Source organism: Scyliorhinus canicula, chromosome 10, assembly GCF_902713615.1.
Source record: "Scyliorhinus canicula chromosome 10, sScyCan1.1, whole genome shotgun sequence".
NCBI classification, from domain to species: Eukaryota; Metazoa; Chordata; class Chondrichthyes; order Carcharhiniformes; family Scyliorhinidae; genus Scyliorhinus; species Scyliorhinus canicula.
The window spans coordinates 78786941-78804693 of record NC_052155.1 but is presented as its reverse complement, the minus strand read 5'-3'; the positions used below and the strand labels follow the sequence as shown (position 1 = coordinate 78804693).

Below are 17753 nucleotides of genomic sequence, written 5' to 3'. Positions count from 1 at the left end.
AATACATGCTTTGGCCATATTGAGGATTGTAAAATATGCATGCCGACTGAAGGGGGCTGCCACAGTGGCTGTGAAGGCACTTTTTCAACAAGAAATTTAGAGTACCCAATTCATTTTTTCCATTTAAGGAGCAATTTAGCATGGCCAATCCACTCACCCTGCACATCTTTGGGTTGTGGGGGCGAAACCCACGCAAACAGGGGGACAATGTGCAAACTCCACACGGACAGTGGCGCAGAGCCAGAATCGAACCTGGGACCTCAGCCAGCGCTGTGATGCAGCAGTGCTAACCACTGCGTCACCATGCTACCCTGCAGTGAAGACACTTGATTGTAAGTGTATGTGTTGTTTTTTTTGGCACGGTCTTGTAAGTTGCAAGTTATGAATTGTTGGAGATAAAATATGAAAATTCAATAAAAATATTTTCCAAAAAAATTCACAAAACTGTTAGAATGCAGAAGAAGGCCATTTAGCCCATCCTGTCTGCACCAACTCTCCAATGAGCATCATGGCTTAGTGTTGTTTCCGTGCCTTTTTCCCATACCCCTGCATACGGCTTTCTGCATAATAGTCTCTATTCTCTTTATTCATATTAACTGCAAGCTTCCTAATGAGGGAGGTAAACCTCAATGGCAGCACAAACAGATAAGTGGGAAGCCACCCAAAATGTAACAGATTGCACGACAATCTACCCTGTCCCATATCAGGAGTGACATACTGAAGCAACATAATTTGCTTCCTGGTCTACAACAGAGCTACATCTGGTAAGTCAGCAGCAGCAAGTAGTGAACACATATGTTCTTCATTAGTCTGGAAAGTTTAACACAAAAATTACATTTCCATAAGATATAAAGTTATGATGCTGGCATGTATGATATACATAGAGCTAATTGAGGAGTCAGTTCTTTCCAGTTACGCTAAGAGAATAGCTATCACACCATATTGCCTCGCTGTTAAATATATTCACAACAGTAATTAAAGAAATATGGGGGAAAAATTGAAGTATCGATTGATGTAAAAAAACACCATATTAAAAGCCTGAAGAGCTTCTAATCATGGCTTATATCAAGAGTTTCAATAATGTTTACAATTTCACACCCAATTACCCATGCTATGTAACAACATAAAAGATTTGACAAAGAGTCATCGGACTCGAAACGTTAGCTCTTTTCTCTCCCTACAGATGCTGCCAGACTTGCTGAGATTTTCCAGCATTTTCCCTTTCATTTCAAGCTTTAATTCCATTTTTAAATGTGCAGGTTAGGTGGGGTAGAAGATGGGGGAGTGAGCCAGGTGGGGTTCTCTTTCAGAGGGTTAATGCAGACTCGATGGGCTGAATGGTCTCCTTCTGCACTCTAGGGATTCTATGATTTGAAAATAACTACACCAAATCATTTAAATAAAGCTTGCCATATGGCTTAATTTAAAAAGTTGAATCCTCAATTTAAACACGACAGCGTTAAATAACTCTTGACTGCACACAGTTATGCAACCCGTGCTACTATCATATGTACATAACTCATTGATCGTTCATCATGTTATTCATGGTTAGTGGAGGCTGGTGCACATTATTCTGATCCTACTACAGCCAAGTGAGACAGCAATTTGACTCCGATATATTTAATTCAGCATTATCTCCCTTGATAAAGTTATAAAGTTACAGGCCTCCAAGAGATAAGTGAAATATTAAACATATTTTGTGAAACGGTTGGTAAAATTTCACGTCACTGTTCTTCTCTCCATAAAGCATCTTACTCCACTTCATAATGAAATATCTTATTGTCAAATAGCAGATTGATTTAAGATGTAAACATTTATTTTGTTTTTGTCTGTTCTCAAATGTTCTTTGAGTTGTTCCATTAATTTTAAAAGTTTATTTTGGTCATGTTTGTCATCCTTTGGTGCTGACGTTCCTGCTGTTAGAAATTAGCTAAATGCCTGGTATACATGCATAAAATCAGATTGAAATACGTTATTACTGTAAGTTTTGTTTCACTGAAAACATCTCCTAATAATAATCTTTACTGTCACAAGTAGGCTTACATGAACACTCCAATGAAGTTACTATGAAAAGCCCCTGGTCGCCACATTCTGGCACCTGTCCGGGTACACACAGAGGGAGAATTCAGAATGTCCAAATTACCTAACAGCATGTCTCATCATTTCATTTCCACAGAAACAAGTCTATGGGAGAATTATTCTTAGCTCATGTCAATTAACATGAACCAAAGGCCATAGCTAACTATGGTCCTCTAATTCTGGCCTGTGCAATCCCAATTATAACCATTGGTGGCCGTGCCTTCAGTTGCCTTGGCCCCAAGATCTGGAATCCCCACTCTACACGCCTATACTTCGCCCACCTTGCTCTCCAAAGGCACTATGTAAACCATACATCTTTGACCAAGCTTTTGTAATCTAACCTAATGCCACCTTATGTCATTCAGGATCATAATTTATTTTACAATACTCCTGTGAAGCACCATCAGATTTTTCATTACATTAAAGTCGCTATAGAAGTTGTCATTGCTCTTGTTGTAGTTGGCAAAGGAGTTCAGTGTCTTCTCAGGCTGCAAGCTTCACCTGACAACCTGAAATGGAACCTGACAAGTCTGGTGGTAGAAGTTAAAAAGGACCTCCAGACTTCCGGTGGCAGCAATGTGCTGAGCGGACACACATCAGGTGGCTCTCCTAATAGCAAATTTTCTCAGATTTTTGGCTCAAAAAGCAACCCAAAACTCCTTTCGACCCAGAAGCAGTCGGGAAGATCTCGGCAAACGGTGGTTCAAAGGGCCGGCGAGAAGGCAGAAGCTGCGGCAAGGGCAGGAACAACGAGCGGACAGACCAGCAGACCCACGAGGCGAGGTGGAGACCCCGGCAAGCCAAGAGAGGGGGCAACCAGTGACCCAAACAGCGGATGAAGAACATGCAGCCATGCCCACATTGGGGGACAGATGGAAGACATTCCTAAAAAAAAAGAACTGACCGCCATGAGGGAGGTGATTAAAATAGAGTTCCAGGTGGTGATGAAAGAGATGGTGACGGAAGCGATGGCCGCCCTCCAGCGCACAATAGACGACCTGGAAAGAAAGGAAGGAAGGAAGCCCAGCAAAGAACAATTCTGGACGTGGAAAAGGCGTCAACGGACCAGAGTGATAGGATTATGGCTCTGGAGACCAAAGTGAAGAGATTGCTGGTGGCCCAAGGGAACTTGAGGGGAAAATTAGAAGACCAAGAAAACAAGTCCTGGCGACACATTCACCAGTACCACCTGTGCCCCTTCCAGGACACCGCTGACCATGCCGTACTTTCCCCCTGGGTCCGTAACCGTCCTAGTCTCCGTGAATCTTGTCCTCTTGCTAATCAGTATGGCTACTCCCCAGCCCATTTCCTGTTGCATGAATGGTATGTCTGTCCCACCCAGCCCTTCCTTACCAGTAATCTGTCCTTCTCCCTCAGGTGTGTTTCCTGCAGGTAGACTACGTCCGCCTTCAGGCTTCTCGGGTGGGTGAAGATCTTTTCACCAGGCCGTTAAGTCCCCTTACATTCCAGATGACTATCCCCACCTTGGTGCTGCACGATCAACCATATTTATCTGTTGGTCGTGCCCCTGTACTCTGGGGTTTCGCTTTGTTAGGGGGCCGTCCAAAATGGCCACGTTTGCCACTCTTGCCATGAGGCTGGGCCCCCTGCGCTCCGGGGTTTCCCATTGTCCAGGCGGTACCCAACATGGCCGCCAACTGTATGTACGCCACATGGGTGCGCCCCTGCACTCTGGGGCACTTTGTTAAGGGACCCTCCAAAGTTGTTGCTTATGGCACCATCTTGATTCCTTGGCCTGTTCCATGCCCGCCGAGGCATGTACTCTGTCCCCCTCCAAAACAGAGTCGATCAGTTGTTGCCTGGCCTCCCTCCTCTATCTCTACGTGCCTTGTAGGCTATAATTTCCCCTCTGATCATAGCCTTCCGTGCCTCCCAGAACGTGGAGGGTGAGAACACCCTGTTCCAGTTGTTACTTCCAGTAGTTGCCTATGGCCTGTGATGTTTTCTGGCAGAGGGCCTTGTCGGCCAGGAGGTCTGTGTCCAGCCTCCATGTGGGGCGCTGGGCACGATCCGGCTCCAACCTCACATCCACATAGTGGAGAACGTGGTTTGAGATGACTATCGCAGAGTACTCCACTCCAAGAATTCCTGGAAGCACCGATTTCCCCATTGCAAAGAAGTCGATACTTGTGAAAGAAACGAGAATTATTTTTCTCTTGATTGTAGGAACTTCCATAGGTCCACAGCCCACATCTGCTCCATAAATGCTCCCAGTTCCTTAGCCATGCCCGTCTTTTTCCCCGTTCTGGCGCTCAATCGGTCAGTAAGCGGGTCCTGTACACAGTTAAAATTGTCCTGCATGATCAGTTGGTGCATGTCGATGGCGGGGATTTCCGCCATGGTGCTTTTTATAAAGTTTGTGTCATCCCAGTTGAGGAAAATAGCACAGGTAAAGGACAGTAGAGGCAGACTGGTAACGGAACCAAAAGAGGTCAATCAAGTATTCGAGACCTTCTATCGAGGGCTGGTTACCTCCGAACCCCCCGTCGGGCCGCGGGGATAAAACATTCCCTCGACAGACTGGAAATGCCAGTTGTGGGGAAGGATAGACGGGGACATTGGAAGCACTAATAGATCTGGGAGAAATAATGGAAAGCATCAGCTCCATGCAGGCGGGGAAGGCACCAGGACCCAACGGATTTCTGTCGGGCTTCTATAAAAAATTTGCACCTGCCTTAGCCCCACACCTAAGGGACATGTTCGCAGACTCGCTAGCAAGGGGCACTTTGCCTCCTACACAAGCGCAGGCCACAATCTCACTGATACCTGTGGAGGAAGTCAAAAATGACCTACGGAGGTGGGACACACTCCCGATCTCCCTGGCGGGGAGAGCGCAGACGATCAAAATGAACGTGCTGCCAAGGTTCCTCTTCCTGTCTAGGTTCATGCCGATCTTCATCCCCAAGGCCTTCTTCCAAAATGTAGATAGCTTAATTATGGTGTTTGTGTGAGGGGGCAAACCCCACCCTTTCCTTAACCTAACCTGGTCCTTCACATGGAGGCGAGTCTCCTGCAGAAAGACCACCACCGTTTTCAAGCTCCTGAGTGCGCGAACACCCGTGACCTTTTAACCGGCCCATTCAGTCACCGGACGTTCCACGTTACCAGCCTTACTGGAGGTCTATGCCTCTAATCCCCTCTACTGTCCATCATCTTTCCCACGTCACATTCGCCCCCTTAATTCCACCCTATACTTCACCCATCCCAGATTCTTCCCACCCTGACCATGTCATCTCTTTCTCCCCAGTTACATTCACTGGCTAGACAATCACCAATGCTTCAAGTTGAAAATTTGCTTTCTCAATTTTAAATTCCTTTCTGGAGTCAACCCTCACCATAGCTTCATTCTCCTTCAGCCTCATAATTCCTCCTCAAACTTTACATTCTTCTTACTTCAGCTTGTTGTCCATGTTCTCCTCCATGAGCCCACAACTGTCTGCAGAGCTGTCAGCAACAAGAGTCCAGCTCCATAATACCTTCTCCTCAAACCGCTTTGTTTTTCCATCTTTTTCTCCTTTACAAAGTATCCTCAGAACATTACATACTAGATATGCTTTTGGTCACCTACCCCAAAATATATTTCATAATTCAATGATTATATCCTGAAGCCTTTTGTGAAGCACTTTGGGACATTTTCCAAATGTTAAATGCAGTGCATAATTATGTCTAAAGCTCCCTACAAATAAAAATTCAATTTGAAATGTTGGTGGGATTGTGACTTAAAAATTACAATAACAATGAACATTTGTAGGCAGCATGAAATACACAGCTTGGGTAGAGTGCTTTCTTCTGTAAGGAAATTGTGTATTAGGAAAATAGAATTTATAAAAAGTCTTTATGCCCCGACTAAACAAGGGATTATCCTAAATTCTTACCATTTACACTGATTTGTCCTGCTGTACATGGAACACCAACTAGCGTGACTGGGTATAGCCCAGATTCAGCAGGGAGAGAGAGTGCAGCTGGGAGAGATTCAAATTCAACACCAGTTACCAGCAGTCCCTGTAAAATTGTTGAGAGAGAAAGGGGGAAAAAACTATTAATATTGAACATGATGAAGTTAGAAAATGTATCAGACTAATATAGAAAGTATACGTTTACTGGAATTATACAGGTTTTGCAAATCACAACACATATCTATTGGTCTGAACAGTGAACAGATTCAACTAAGCGTCATTGAAGTACTGAATACACTGTACTGGCCGAGTAAAGAAGTGGCCCCCAACTTACACAAGATTTTTTTCCCTCTTCCAGTAATATTCAAGTACCCTGATGTCACTATTGCCACAATTCCAAAATAAGGGAAACTGCTCTAAATGCATCTCTTTCTTTCTACTGCAATATAAATGAGCACAAAATCGGCATAAGGGGGCACCAAAACACACAGATTTATCACAATGTGTTGGTGCATTTGAACCTGTCGAGCCAGCATCACTTCAAACACATTGAATGTGTTACCCAAAGGCCCTTTCATAAAAAAAATCAGCTGACTGCTATTTTATTATATTTATCTATTAACTGTAATATTTTGTCAAATGGCACCATGTTAAAGGGATTTCAATAGAATTAACTGTGAGATGATGCACTTGTATTTTTAAAAAAGATTATTAACACTTAATGCAAGAGTAGAAGGACTTTAAAGTTCACAAGTAATTGAAGGCACCATCTCAAATAATGTTGCAATTAATTAGCCATTAGATTTCGAGTTTTTATCTCAGGAGATATGGATAAAAAAGCCATGGGATAATGATGCACTTTTAAAATTTTAATACCTCAAAGTGCCATAGATAGAACAGTACAGCACAGAACAGGCCCCTCGGCCCTCAATGTTGTGCCGAGCAATGATCACCCTACTTAAACCCACGTAACCCGTATACCTGTAACCCAACAATCCCCCCACTAACCTTACACTACGGGCAATTTAGCATGGCCAATCCACCTAACCCGCACATCTTTGGACTGTGGGAGGAAACCGGAGCACCCGGAGGAAACCCACGCACACACGGGGAGGACGTGCAGACTCCACACAGACAATGACCCAGCCGGGAATCGAACCTGGGACCCTGGAGCTGTGAAGCATTGATGCTAACCACCATGCTACCGTGAGGCCATGTGTGGTACTTACTCCGCAGAATAGAACGGATATGGAAGCTTTAGAAATAGTTAATACAGACTCAATAGAATACTGCCTGGTATCTGGGAAAAAACAATATAATGGTAACTTGCAAAACTAGGGCTTTCCTTGTTACAACAGTGCTAATTACAAAATGATGTGATAGACGTTTTCACATTCGTGAAAGAATCAGATGGGCTAGATAATTTCCAGTAGTTGAAAAGGTCAAGAACAAGGGAGCTCAGTCACAAAACTTAATTAATTTAAAATTGAAAGCCAGAGGAATTTCTTAAGAGTTGTCAGGTTGTGAAATTCACTTTCAAGTTTCACAGTTCAGACATCCACGATGTAAACATTCAACATTCATTTGGATATATGGATGAAGGAAAAGCAGTTGAAAGGCAATAGGAACACGGTGGGAAAATGTGATTCAAACTATTTGCCCACATGGATGATTAACACTAACATAGAGTGGTCTGCTTAAGTGTTGGAATTTCCATTTAATTCTGATGATTCAGCAATGACCCATCTGTATTAGTTAATAATCCTCACTCCACTCCACTCCCCACCAACCCACCTCATACTGCAACAATACAAATAGTTCGCGTTCACAATGTATTTTTTGCAAGGATCTCAGGGTCTTCACCACATACTAGGGGCTGGTTTAGCACAGGGCTAAATAGCTGGCTTATGCAGACCAAAGCAGGCCAGTAGCACGAGTTCAATTCCCGTACCAGCCTCCCCAAACAGGCGTTGGAATGTGGCGACTCGGGGCTTTTCACAGTAACTTCATTTGAAGCCTACTTGTGACAATAAACGATTTTCATTTCATTTCAACTTGCAAGATTGAACTAACTAAGCTACAGTTTTTAAGCAAAGAGGCAATATGCTTAAAGATCACATGTACGTACTATCTCATCAAACTGCACAATTGTAAGAACCAACTAAAAACACATGGGTTCAAATACTGAAGCAAAAGTCTTTCAGCATAGACATATTTTACATTTCAAATGCCAGATTTTTATTTCCACAATCAAATTGGAAATAATTTTGAATGTGAAGCTAATGGATATATAACATAGACAAATTCATGGGAAGCACGGTGGCTCAGTGGTCAGCACTGCTGCCTCACGGCGCTGAGGTCCCAGGTTCGATCCCGGCTCTGGGTCACTGCCCTTGTGGAGATTGCACATTCTCCGTGTTTGCGTGGGTGTCACCCCCACAACTCAAAAGATGTGCAGTGTAGGTGGATTAGCCTTGCTAAATTGTCTCTTAATTGGAAAAAATGAATTGGGTACTATAAATTTAAAAGACCAAAGACAAATTCCATGTGGAATTTATTTCGGTCAGTTTAGATTTATCAGCATAAAATGTAGATTGGGTTCTCAAAACAGTAATTAACTAACTTATCATTTTACATGATCAGCAAGAATCGAGAACGTGGTTATGAACATTACATAGAACATAGAACAGTACAGCACAGAACAGGCCCTTCGGCCCTCGATGTTGTGCCGAGCAATGATCACCCTACTTAAACCCACGTAACCCGTATACCCGTAACCCAACAATCCCCCCATTAACCTTACACTACGGGCAATTTAGCATGGCCAATCCACCTAACCCGCACATCTTTGGACTGTGGGAGGAAACCGGAGCACCCGGAGGAAACCCACGCACACACAGGGAGGACGTGCAGACTCCACACAGACAGTGACCCAGCCGGGAATCGAACCTGGGACCCTGGAGCTGTGAAGCATTGATGCTAACCACCATGCTACCGTGAGGCCCCTTACGCAATCTGAATGCTTCAGGGGCCATTTTACAATGGCACTACATTGTTAAGGAATGGGTTAAGAGACATTCCAATTAAATGTCACATTTGTGTTAAGTATCCAATAATTGACACATATGTAAAGAAGCTTCAGGTGGCCTTTGGGGCATGTGATGTGGTGATAGACTTTTTGTACAGAGTTGTGGTGAAGGAAAATAAAGGTGTTTATGAGAAGAAGCAGAACTTTTGACGCTTTATACAACAGCAGCTAAACGGATAACATACATGCCTACAAAACTGTCAACTGCAGTACAACATAGTAAGCACTGAAAGCTTGGTACAAGGAAAAACTGCAGAAGCTTGGCATTTAAATGGACTTCTAATCTCTATCATTCTCAGAATTCAACGTTAATTTTTTTTAAAATAGCAATCCTTACTGACATTGCCTGGCATTGAAAATGTTGCTGGCAATTCTTCAAACCTCAGTCGAAATACCACAGGAAGAAAATATTGCACAGAAATGCAAATTTAATCATGAATTCAAACTATCGGTGTTTCCAAATCCACACCCAAAACCTCTTCCTCAACCTCGTTATCTTGTTACTTATTACTGCTCTTTCAAAACTTGCCTGAAAGCTTATTTTTCCAGCCTCGACTTAAGTGATCCTTCTTAACACTTCTTGCGAAACTGCCCAATTGTGTTTCCACCTCTACGAAAGGTTTTGGAATTTATTATTGAATTCCAACTGCTATAAAGTTTTGACTTCATATTTTCAGCTATCCAACTGGGCTAGAATAATGTCAATATTCAAATCTCAAAATTCCTTCGCTTACAAGAGAGGAACTCCTTTCAGAGCTTTAATTCTTTATCCACTTGAGTTTCTTCAATCAGCATTTATGAATGGATGCTATTTCCAGTTCATCCTCCAGGGGGCACCAAGACCCGAACAAAGGTCTGGAACATGCTGACAACTCCACCAAGGTTTATGAATGCATGTGTGTAACCTGTACCTCTAAGATAGATGGGTGTTTCATTGAGAGATTTCACTTTTCAAGAAAACTCAATAATTTCTTAATGTGACATGTGAAAACACCTGCTTACAGATTTCCAAAGTCAAGATCACTTATTTTAATATGCTCTTTCGAAAATACAAGATGTAGGAAAAATTAGAAGTTGGGGAAAAAACAATACCAATACAAAAAACTTTTACTGAAAAGTGAAGTCAGCAAGAATGGGAATAGAACTGAGCATTATTCTACAATACTTGCACAGCTCTGCAGCTTATAAAAAAAAGGATTGGATGCAATTGCTATTGAATGTTCAGAAAATAAATTTATGATTATATCCTGGAAGTCATGAGCAAAGAAAATATCAGCAGCATGCCACCCATCACAAAACGTTACACAATTGAACTTAATGACTTTTTCACATCACTTGCATGGATGTTATAGTGGATACAAATGGCTCAAAACCACAAGTGCGCAGAGAGGACACTTTATACCAATGGTGTGAAGAGACACTGAAGACTAATTGGGAAAATGCTAGCAATCATCGTGAGAATCAGTGAACATGAGAGATCCCAATAGCTTGAAAACAAGTTAACATACACACTTGCAAAGTAGTATAATAAATCTGTAACTACAGAATAATTACAGTTTGACAAGGTATCACAACAAAGTTGAAGATTAACTGTATTTAAATAACCCAGTAAATTGCAGTTAATACGTTTGTAAAAGGGGCAAAGCCTGCCTCTTTTTGAGAAAGCTGACTTTATTTGAAAATCCAAAACCCCCAATAAAGTTTCAATAGGAAAGCATAGTAGAGCACAGAAGATACAGTTTGAAGGCAGATAAGGAATTGGGTCAAGAGAAAAAGTAGTAGGTACCAGTTAAAGGTGTGGTGTCTACTGCAGTGATGCATTGAAGAGAATACCTTTAAAATTAGTGCTAAGGCCTCATTGTTTCTCATCAACATAAATCGACCTGGATTTGCCAATAACATTGAAACTGGGGAGGGTAGAATCCAAAGATATAGCCAATGGATTAAGATAACTTGACTAATGCTTGCAAGTCCTAACTTAATTTCAGTATTGATAAATAGAAAGTTGCACAATGGACAAAAAAAATCAAGCAAACACTTTTTTAAAAATCTTTTTATTGGCATTTCTCATATTTATAAAATCAAGCAAATACTTAATGGCAATAGAGTCTCGGGAGAATACTCAGATCTGATAATGATAGATTCAACATTGGCTAGATATAATTATTGCTAAATCATAATGAACAAAGTTCTGATGCCAAATCCGTAGAGTGCAAATTTGAGATCTTTGTGCTGAAGATTGTATACTGGTTGGGCCTTATTTTTAAATATGTAGAGTGCAAGGGAAAATTGAATCCCTGGGATAAGTGCAAAAGAAGTTCATGAAGCTGATTTGTAGGATTGGAAGTCTGAATTATAAAAAAAGGCTCGTAAAGCAAGGACTCTTGTCTTGAAAGTTTGCAAAGAAAAGGCAATGTAAGATGCTGACAAGAGTAGAAATGGCTAAAGCTGAGGACTTGCGTGTAAACTGGTAAAAAGCAATTTCAAGTCCAATATCAGAAAGCACTGCTTCTCACATAATAACTAACACCAGGAGAACAAAAGCCCCAGAATCTGTTGCTCAGGGGACATTAACATAATCAGGTCATTAATTTCTAAAGAAACATTTTCTGGATGGGTGAAATAATTGCCCTCATCTACACTTCCTTCTATGGCAACTGTATACAGCAGCATCATAGCAAATATAATGACAAATACAGCTCTACTTTTTTAAATAAGAAAGTTGTGAAAGCTATTGATGACAGCATTTCTTGATGAACAGTGCAGAGAATAGAATACACACACTGCTCATTTGAAAACACCTAATTCTCATCAACTACTCACTGCACTGGAATTACAGAATCACAGTACAAACACTTGAGATGTAAAATTTGAAATTTTGTACTGTGAAATGTAATGAAGTTGGAAATCATTCTCCATTTTCTAGATATACAGGAAAGCTTCAGTTTTATTCAACATACAAAAGAATACTTATGAAAAAAAAAGCAAATGCATCACATCAATTGTTCATGTTCTAACCTACATAAGGCCAACATGCATGCAGATCGAAATGCACAGCGTGACCACTTATTTTTATTCCTAACCAACATGTCTAACATCCACACTCTGCCGGAGAGTTCAGATAAGGCAGATAGGACATGCTGCCAAGCTGTTGTTAAGCATTTCCCAAAAAAAGCTCTTCAATAGCAGCTGAGAGGAAACTTTACATGGAAACCATGAAAAGCATTGAGGATGCCATGACGACTTCACACCCCTGAGACGTGGGAGAATCTCACAGGATTTAGTCTCATCAGCAAAGGCACTGACTCCTCTGAACAGAACCTCATCACACCATCCAATGGGAAATGTGACCTTTGCATGTGGAGAGTCACAAGTTTTCTTCCACACTGACAATTCACACATGCTCAACATGCAATATATCTTTTCTTGCTCAAATTCGACTGATTAGCCATCTTTAAACATAAAATGAACATAGGTGAATTCTAGATGAGATCATGGTAATCTTCAACTGGGTGGACAGTTTATTCTACAACAAATTATGAAATCAATAAATTAAAAATTCCTCAGAGTTAGACTATTCTCTACAAATTAATCTGACTTGATTCCTTTCCATAACATGATGGAAAATGTCCATATGTCCAATTTCCTGAAGTTAGGGAAGTACACCTGACAAATCACTTAAATACTTTTGCAAGTCTTAACTTTGGATTTAATTGTCATGGAAAGACCACAAAGCTAATAGAATAGAATAATACAGAATCATAGAAAGTTTACGGCAGACCAAAAGGCCACTTGGCCCATCATGCATACGCCATCCGAGAAACAAGTCACCCAGCCTAATACCACTCCATCGCCCTGTAGATTACTGTGCCCAGACACCATTTAAATGAAATAAATCCGAAAGCTAGTGATTCAAAACAAGCGTGTTCGGCTTTAACCTGGTGTTGCAAGACTTCCCACTGTGCCTACCCCAATTCAACGCCGGCATCTCCACATCATGGCTACCATCGACACCGCAAACTACCAGCTCAAAGTGGAGAGGATCTCCAAGAAGATCACGCATATAGACACTAACATCAAATTTCTACAAAGATGCAAGAAAGCAGACAGGATCCCGAAAGGACTACAGATCACAAACCCACTCAAGTCGACCTACAACACAGACTACGCTGAAAGACTCTGCCGTCGCGCCTCTCTCACACACCTCAACCAGCTCGTACACCAACTCTACAGCAGACGCCACAACCTGGAAACCAAGATAGAGTCCATATTCTCAACTTGCGCTCAGGACGCAGCAGACTAGCTACGGGACACCGTCAAACACAAAACAATGGTACTACGTCACCTATATCCATGCCAAGAACAGGAAGCTTGAAAAACTCGGCATTACCACCAGCAGCAACCAAGCCTCCCCCAGCACCACAGTAGAAAATAAAACAGGGAAATCATTGTCAACTTGTCGGACTACATCCTTCAACCAGACGAAATCCAACTCCTCAGCAGAGGGCTCAATTTCTGCACCACCACCAAAATAGACTACACGAGTCTGACAGCAGACACGGAGGAATTTATCAGGCAAATGAGGCTCCGGGAGTTCTTCCACAGATGCCAAAGGGCCAACAGAGAACCCAATGAGACAACCAGTGAACCGGAAACAGCAGACTGAAAGATCTGCAGTGCGGCAACCGAAAGGGAAAGAGTCGAATTGGACTCCCTCCGGAAGGCCGCTGCCCTAGACTCGACATGTATGCTCAAGCTGTCAGGAATCGGATCAATGCCAGATTCATCAGTCGAATTCACAAGACAGCCCCGAACTTCACCAAAGCACAACGCAATGCGATCCGCACTCTCAAGATCAACTGCAACATTGTCATCATATCAGCAGACAAAGAAGGGGCCATCATCATATTGAACACAACGGACTGCTGCAAAGAAGTGTACCGACAACTCAACAAACAGGAGCACTACAGATAGTTACCCACTGATCCGACCAAAGAACACATCCGCCAACTCAACAGACTGATCAAGACCTTGGATCCAGACCTTCAGAGCATCCTACGTGTTCTCATCCCACGTACTCCCCATGTTGGAGATCTACTGCCTCCCGAAAGTACACAAGGCCAACACACCAGTACAGAAACTCAGCACCCATGGACTAGTTGAACCAGGAACATTCCTCGTCACAATGGATGTCTCGGCACTCTACATCAGCATCCCCCATGACGATGGCATTGCTGTAACAGCGTCAGTGCTCAACACCGACAACTGCCAATCTCCAAAAGCAAATCTGTAACTCATTCGCTTGATCCTGGATAACAACGTTTTCACCTTCGACAACATGCTCTTCATCCAGACACATGGAAGAGCCATGGGGACCAGATTCGCACCTCAATACACCAACATCTTCATGCGTAAATTCGAATAAGACCTCCTCACTGCACAAGACCTTCAACCGACGCTATACACCAGATAAATCAATGACATTTTTTCCACTGGACCCACTCAAAGAATCACTGAAACAACTACATGATGACATCAATGAGTTCCATCCCACCATCAGACTCACCATAGACTACTCTCCAGAATCGGTTGCATTCTTGGACACACACATATCCATTAAGGAAGGTCACTTCAGCACTTTGCTTTATCGCAAGCACAAAGATAACCTTACGATGTTCCACTTCTCCAGCTTCCACCCTAAACACATTAAAGAAACCATCCCCGATGGACAAGTCCTCCGTATATACACAGGATCTATTCAGACGAGGAGGAACATAACAGATATCTACAGATGCTGAAAGTCGCCCTTGTAAGAACGGAATATGGCGCTCGACTCATCGATCGACAGTTCCAGCAAAAAACCGCACTAGCTTCCTCAGAAGACAAACACAGGATACAATCAACAGAGTACCCTTCATCGTCCAGTACTTTGCCGGAGCAGAGAAACTACGACATCTTCTTTGCAGCCTTCAACGCGTCATCAATGAAGACAAACATCTTGCCAAGGTTCCCCCCACCCCCGCTACTTGCCTCAAACAACCACGCAACCTCAAACAGACAATTGTTTACAGCAAACGACCTAGCCTTCGAGCGAACAGTGACCACAACATCATACAACCCTGCCATGGCAACCTCTGCAAGACGTGCCAGATCATCGTCATGGATACCACCATTACATGTGAGAACACCACCCACCAGGTACGCGGTACTTACTCCTGCGACTCGGCCAATGTTGTCTACCTCATACGCTGCAGAAAAGGATGTCCCGAGGCGTGGTGGCGAGACCATGCAGATGCTGCGACAACAGATGAACGGACATCACATGCCAATCGCCAGGCAGGAATGTTCCCTTCCAGTCGGGGAACACTTCAGTGTAGGGCATTCAGCCTCTAACATCTGTTAAGGGTTCTCCAAGGCGGCCTTCAGGACGCGCAACAACGCAGAATCACCGAGCAGAAACTGATGGCCAAGTTCCACACACGAGTACGGCCTCAACCGGGACCTTGGATTCATGTCTCATTACATTCACATCACCATCTGGCCTGAGATTGCGAAATCCTACCAACTGTCCTGGTTTGAGACAACTCACACCTCTTTAACCTGTGATTATCCCTCTCTCCAGTTGCTCCGGCTGGACCTCTAAAGACTTAATTTACCTTCAAATATTCGCATTCAAAGTATTGTCTTGCATCATTGACTTTGGCTGTATATGTGGTTGTGGAACACACCTCTTCAGTCACCTGATGAAGGAGCTGTGCTCTAAAAGCTAGTGATTCGAAACAAACCTGTTGGACTTTAACCTGGTGTTGTAAGACTTCTGACTGTGCCCACCCCAGTCCAACGCCGGCATCTCCATATCATAATTTAAATAAGTTGAGCGTTTCTGCCTCTATTACCCTTTAGGACAGTGAATTCCAGATCACCACAACCGTCTGGGTGAAAAAGGTTTTCCTCCTCAACGCTTTAATCTTTCTATCAGCCACTTTAAAATCTATGCCCTCCAGCCACTTATCTATCTGCTATTGGCCCTTCCTATTCAATCTGTCCAGAACCCTCAAAATGTTATACATCTCAATCAAACCTCCCCTCAACCTCCTCTGTTCCAGCGAGAACAATGCCAACCTATCCATCTTTCCTCATAGCTGCAACTATCCGGCCCAGGCAACATCCTCGTAAATCTACTCTGTACCCTCGCTTATGCAATTCCAGTGACAAAAACCAGACACAGTATTCAACTTGTGGCGGAAGAAATGTTTTATGTAGTTCTAGCATAACCTCCCTGCCCTTATATTCCAGGTGTTGTTTAATAAACAAAAGGATTCCATATGCCTCTTTAATCACCTGACCAATCTATCCTGGATCTTTTGTGGACATTCACTCCAATGTCTCTCACTTCCTCTACACCTCTTAGCATCTTCTCATTTATTGTGTAATCCTTTGCCTTGTTTGACCTCTCCAAATGTATCACCTCACACTTCTCTGGGTTAAATTCCACTTGACACTTCATTCAATGAATGAAGCTTTTACTTCACACTGCGGCACAGATGTCTTCTATTAAGCATACAAGTTAACAAGGACCAAGTAAAATGATAGACTAAGAAAGGGCAAGCACCATTGATTGAAGTTGATTGCAGGACGGTTTCCAATGGGTGGCCGAACTCCATAACAATTTTCCTGATAAATCCACAAACACGGCTTCCTGGGCAATTAGAATTATGTGCATCTCTACCTGCATGGTCTGCTGAGAATTTACCAACTGATGTTTGCAGAGCACGTTAACTACAGCTGAATCTGTCTCGTATCCTTCTCATGATTCTCCTCTATCTCCATTTCAAAATCAAAAGATATTTGCAAATTCTCTAGTGACACTAAGGTGACTATAAAGGTAGCAGCACAGCAATTGCCACATTGGCTCTGGACAGGTTTCAGTGATACCAAGAAATGAATAATTAAAAAAGGTTCAGCTAACCCATTTGTATTGGCACTACATAGCCTTTCAAAACAGATTTTTGTTTGTGGCCTAGCACCCAAGAACAATGAATGTACAATTTCTATAGGCAATTATGCAATATAAATATACCATCCAATGGATCAACATGATGGAAAATCCAACTTATGACATCATGCATCTCACCAGTGCCATCTGCATACTTCAAAAAGAAAATTAGAACATGGTCAAATGAAAAAAATTGTCTCTGTAGGACAGTTAAACATATTTTGCATATTATTTTACTGTCCTCTAAAGAAAATTTTCCATAATTGCCAAATTTATTTCCACTCTTTTCCATCTTTCAGTCTCTTTCTAATCTATGTATTCTGCAGTGGTTCGAAGATAACAGCTCACCGCTGTCTTCTGAAGGACAATTAAGGATGGGCATCAAATGCTGGCCTTGCCAGCGACACTCACATTCCATAACATAACTTGTAATGGACGGCATGGTGGCACAGTGCCTCATGGCGCCGAGGACCCAGGTTCGATCCCGGCCCCGTGTCACTGTCCATGTGGAATTTGCACATTCTCCCAGTGTCTGCGTGGGTCTCACTCCACAACCCAAAGATGTACAGGGTAGGTAGATTGGCCAAGCTAAATTGCCCCTTAATTGGAAAATTCAAAAAAAAATTACTTGTAAAGAAAACTAAAAGGGGAGAGAAACAATCTTTTCAGAAGA

The 17753-nt window shown here is 42.6% G+C and overlaps 1 protein-coding gene across 1 annotated transcript in view; it reads right to left on the bottom strand.

The window, feature by feature from the left end:
* The window catches only part of trappc9 (trafficking protein particle complex 9), a 1005291-nt gene that overhangs the window by 849383 nt on the left and 138155 nt on the right, over positions 1-17753 (bottom strand). The window contains 1 exon segment of the mRNA XM_038809220.1: positions 5976-6102. Coding sequence (XP_038665148.1) covers positions 5976-6102 — 127 coding nt within the window.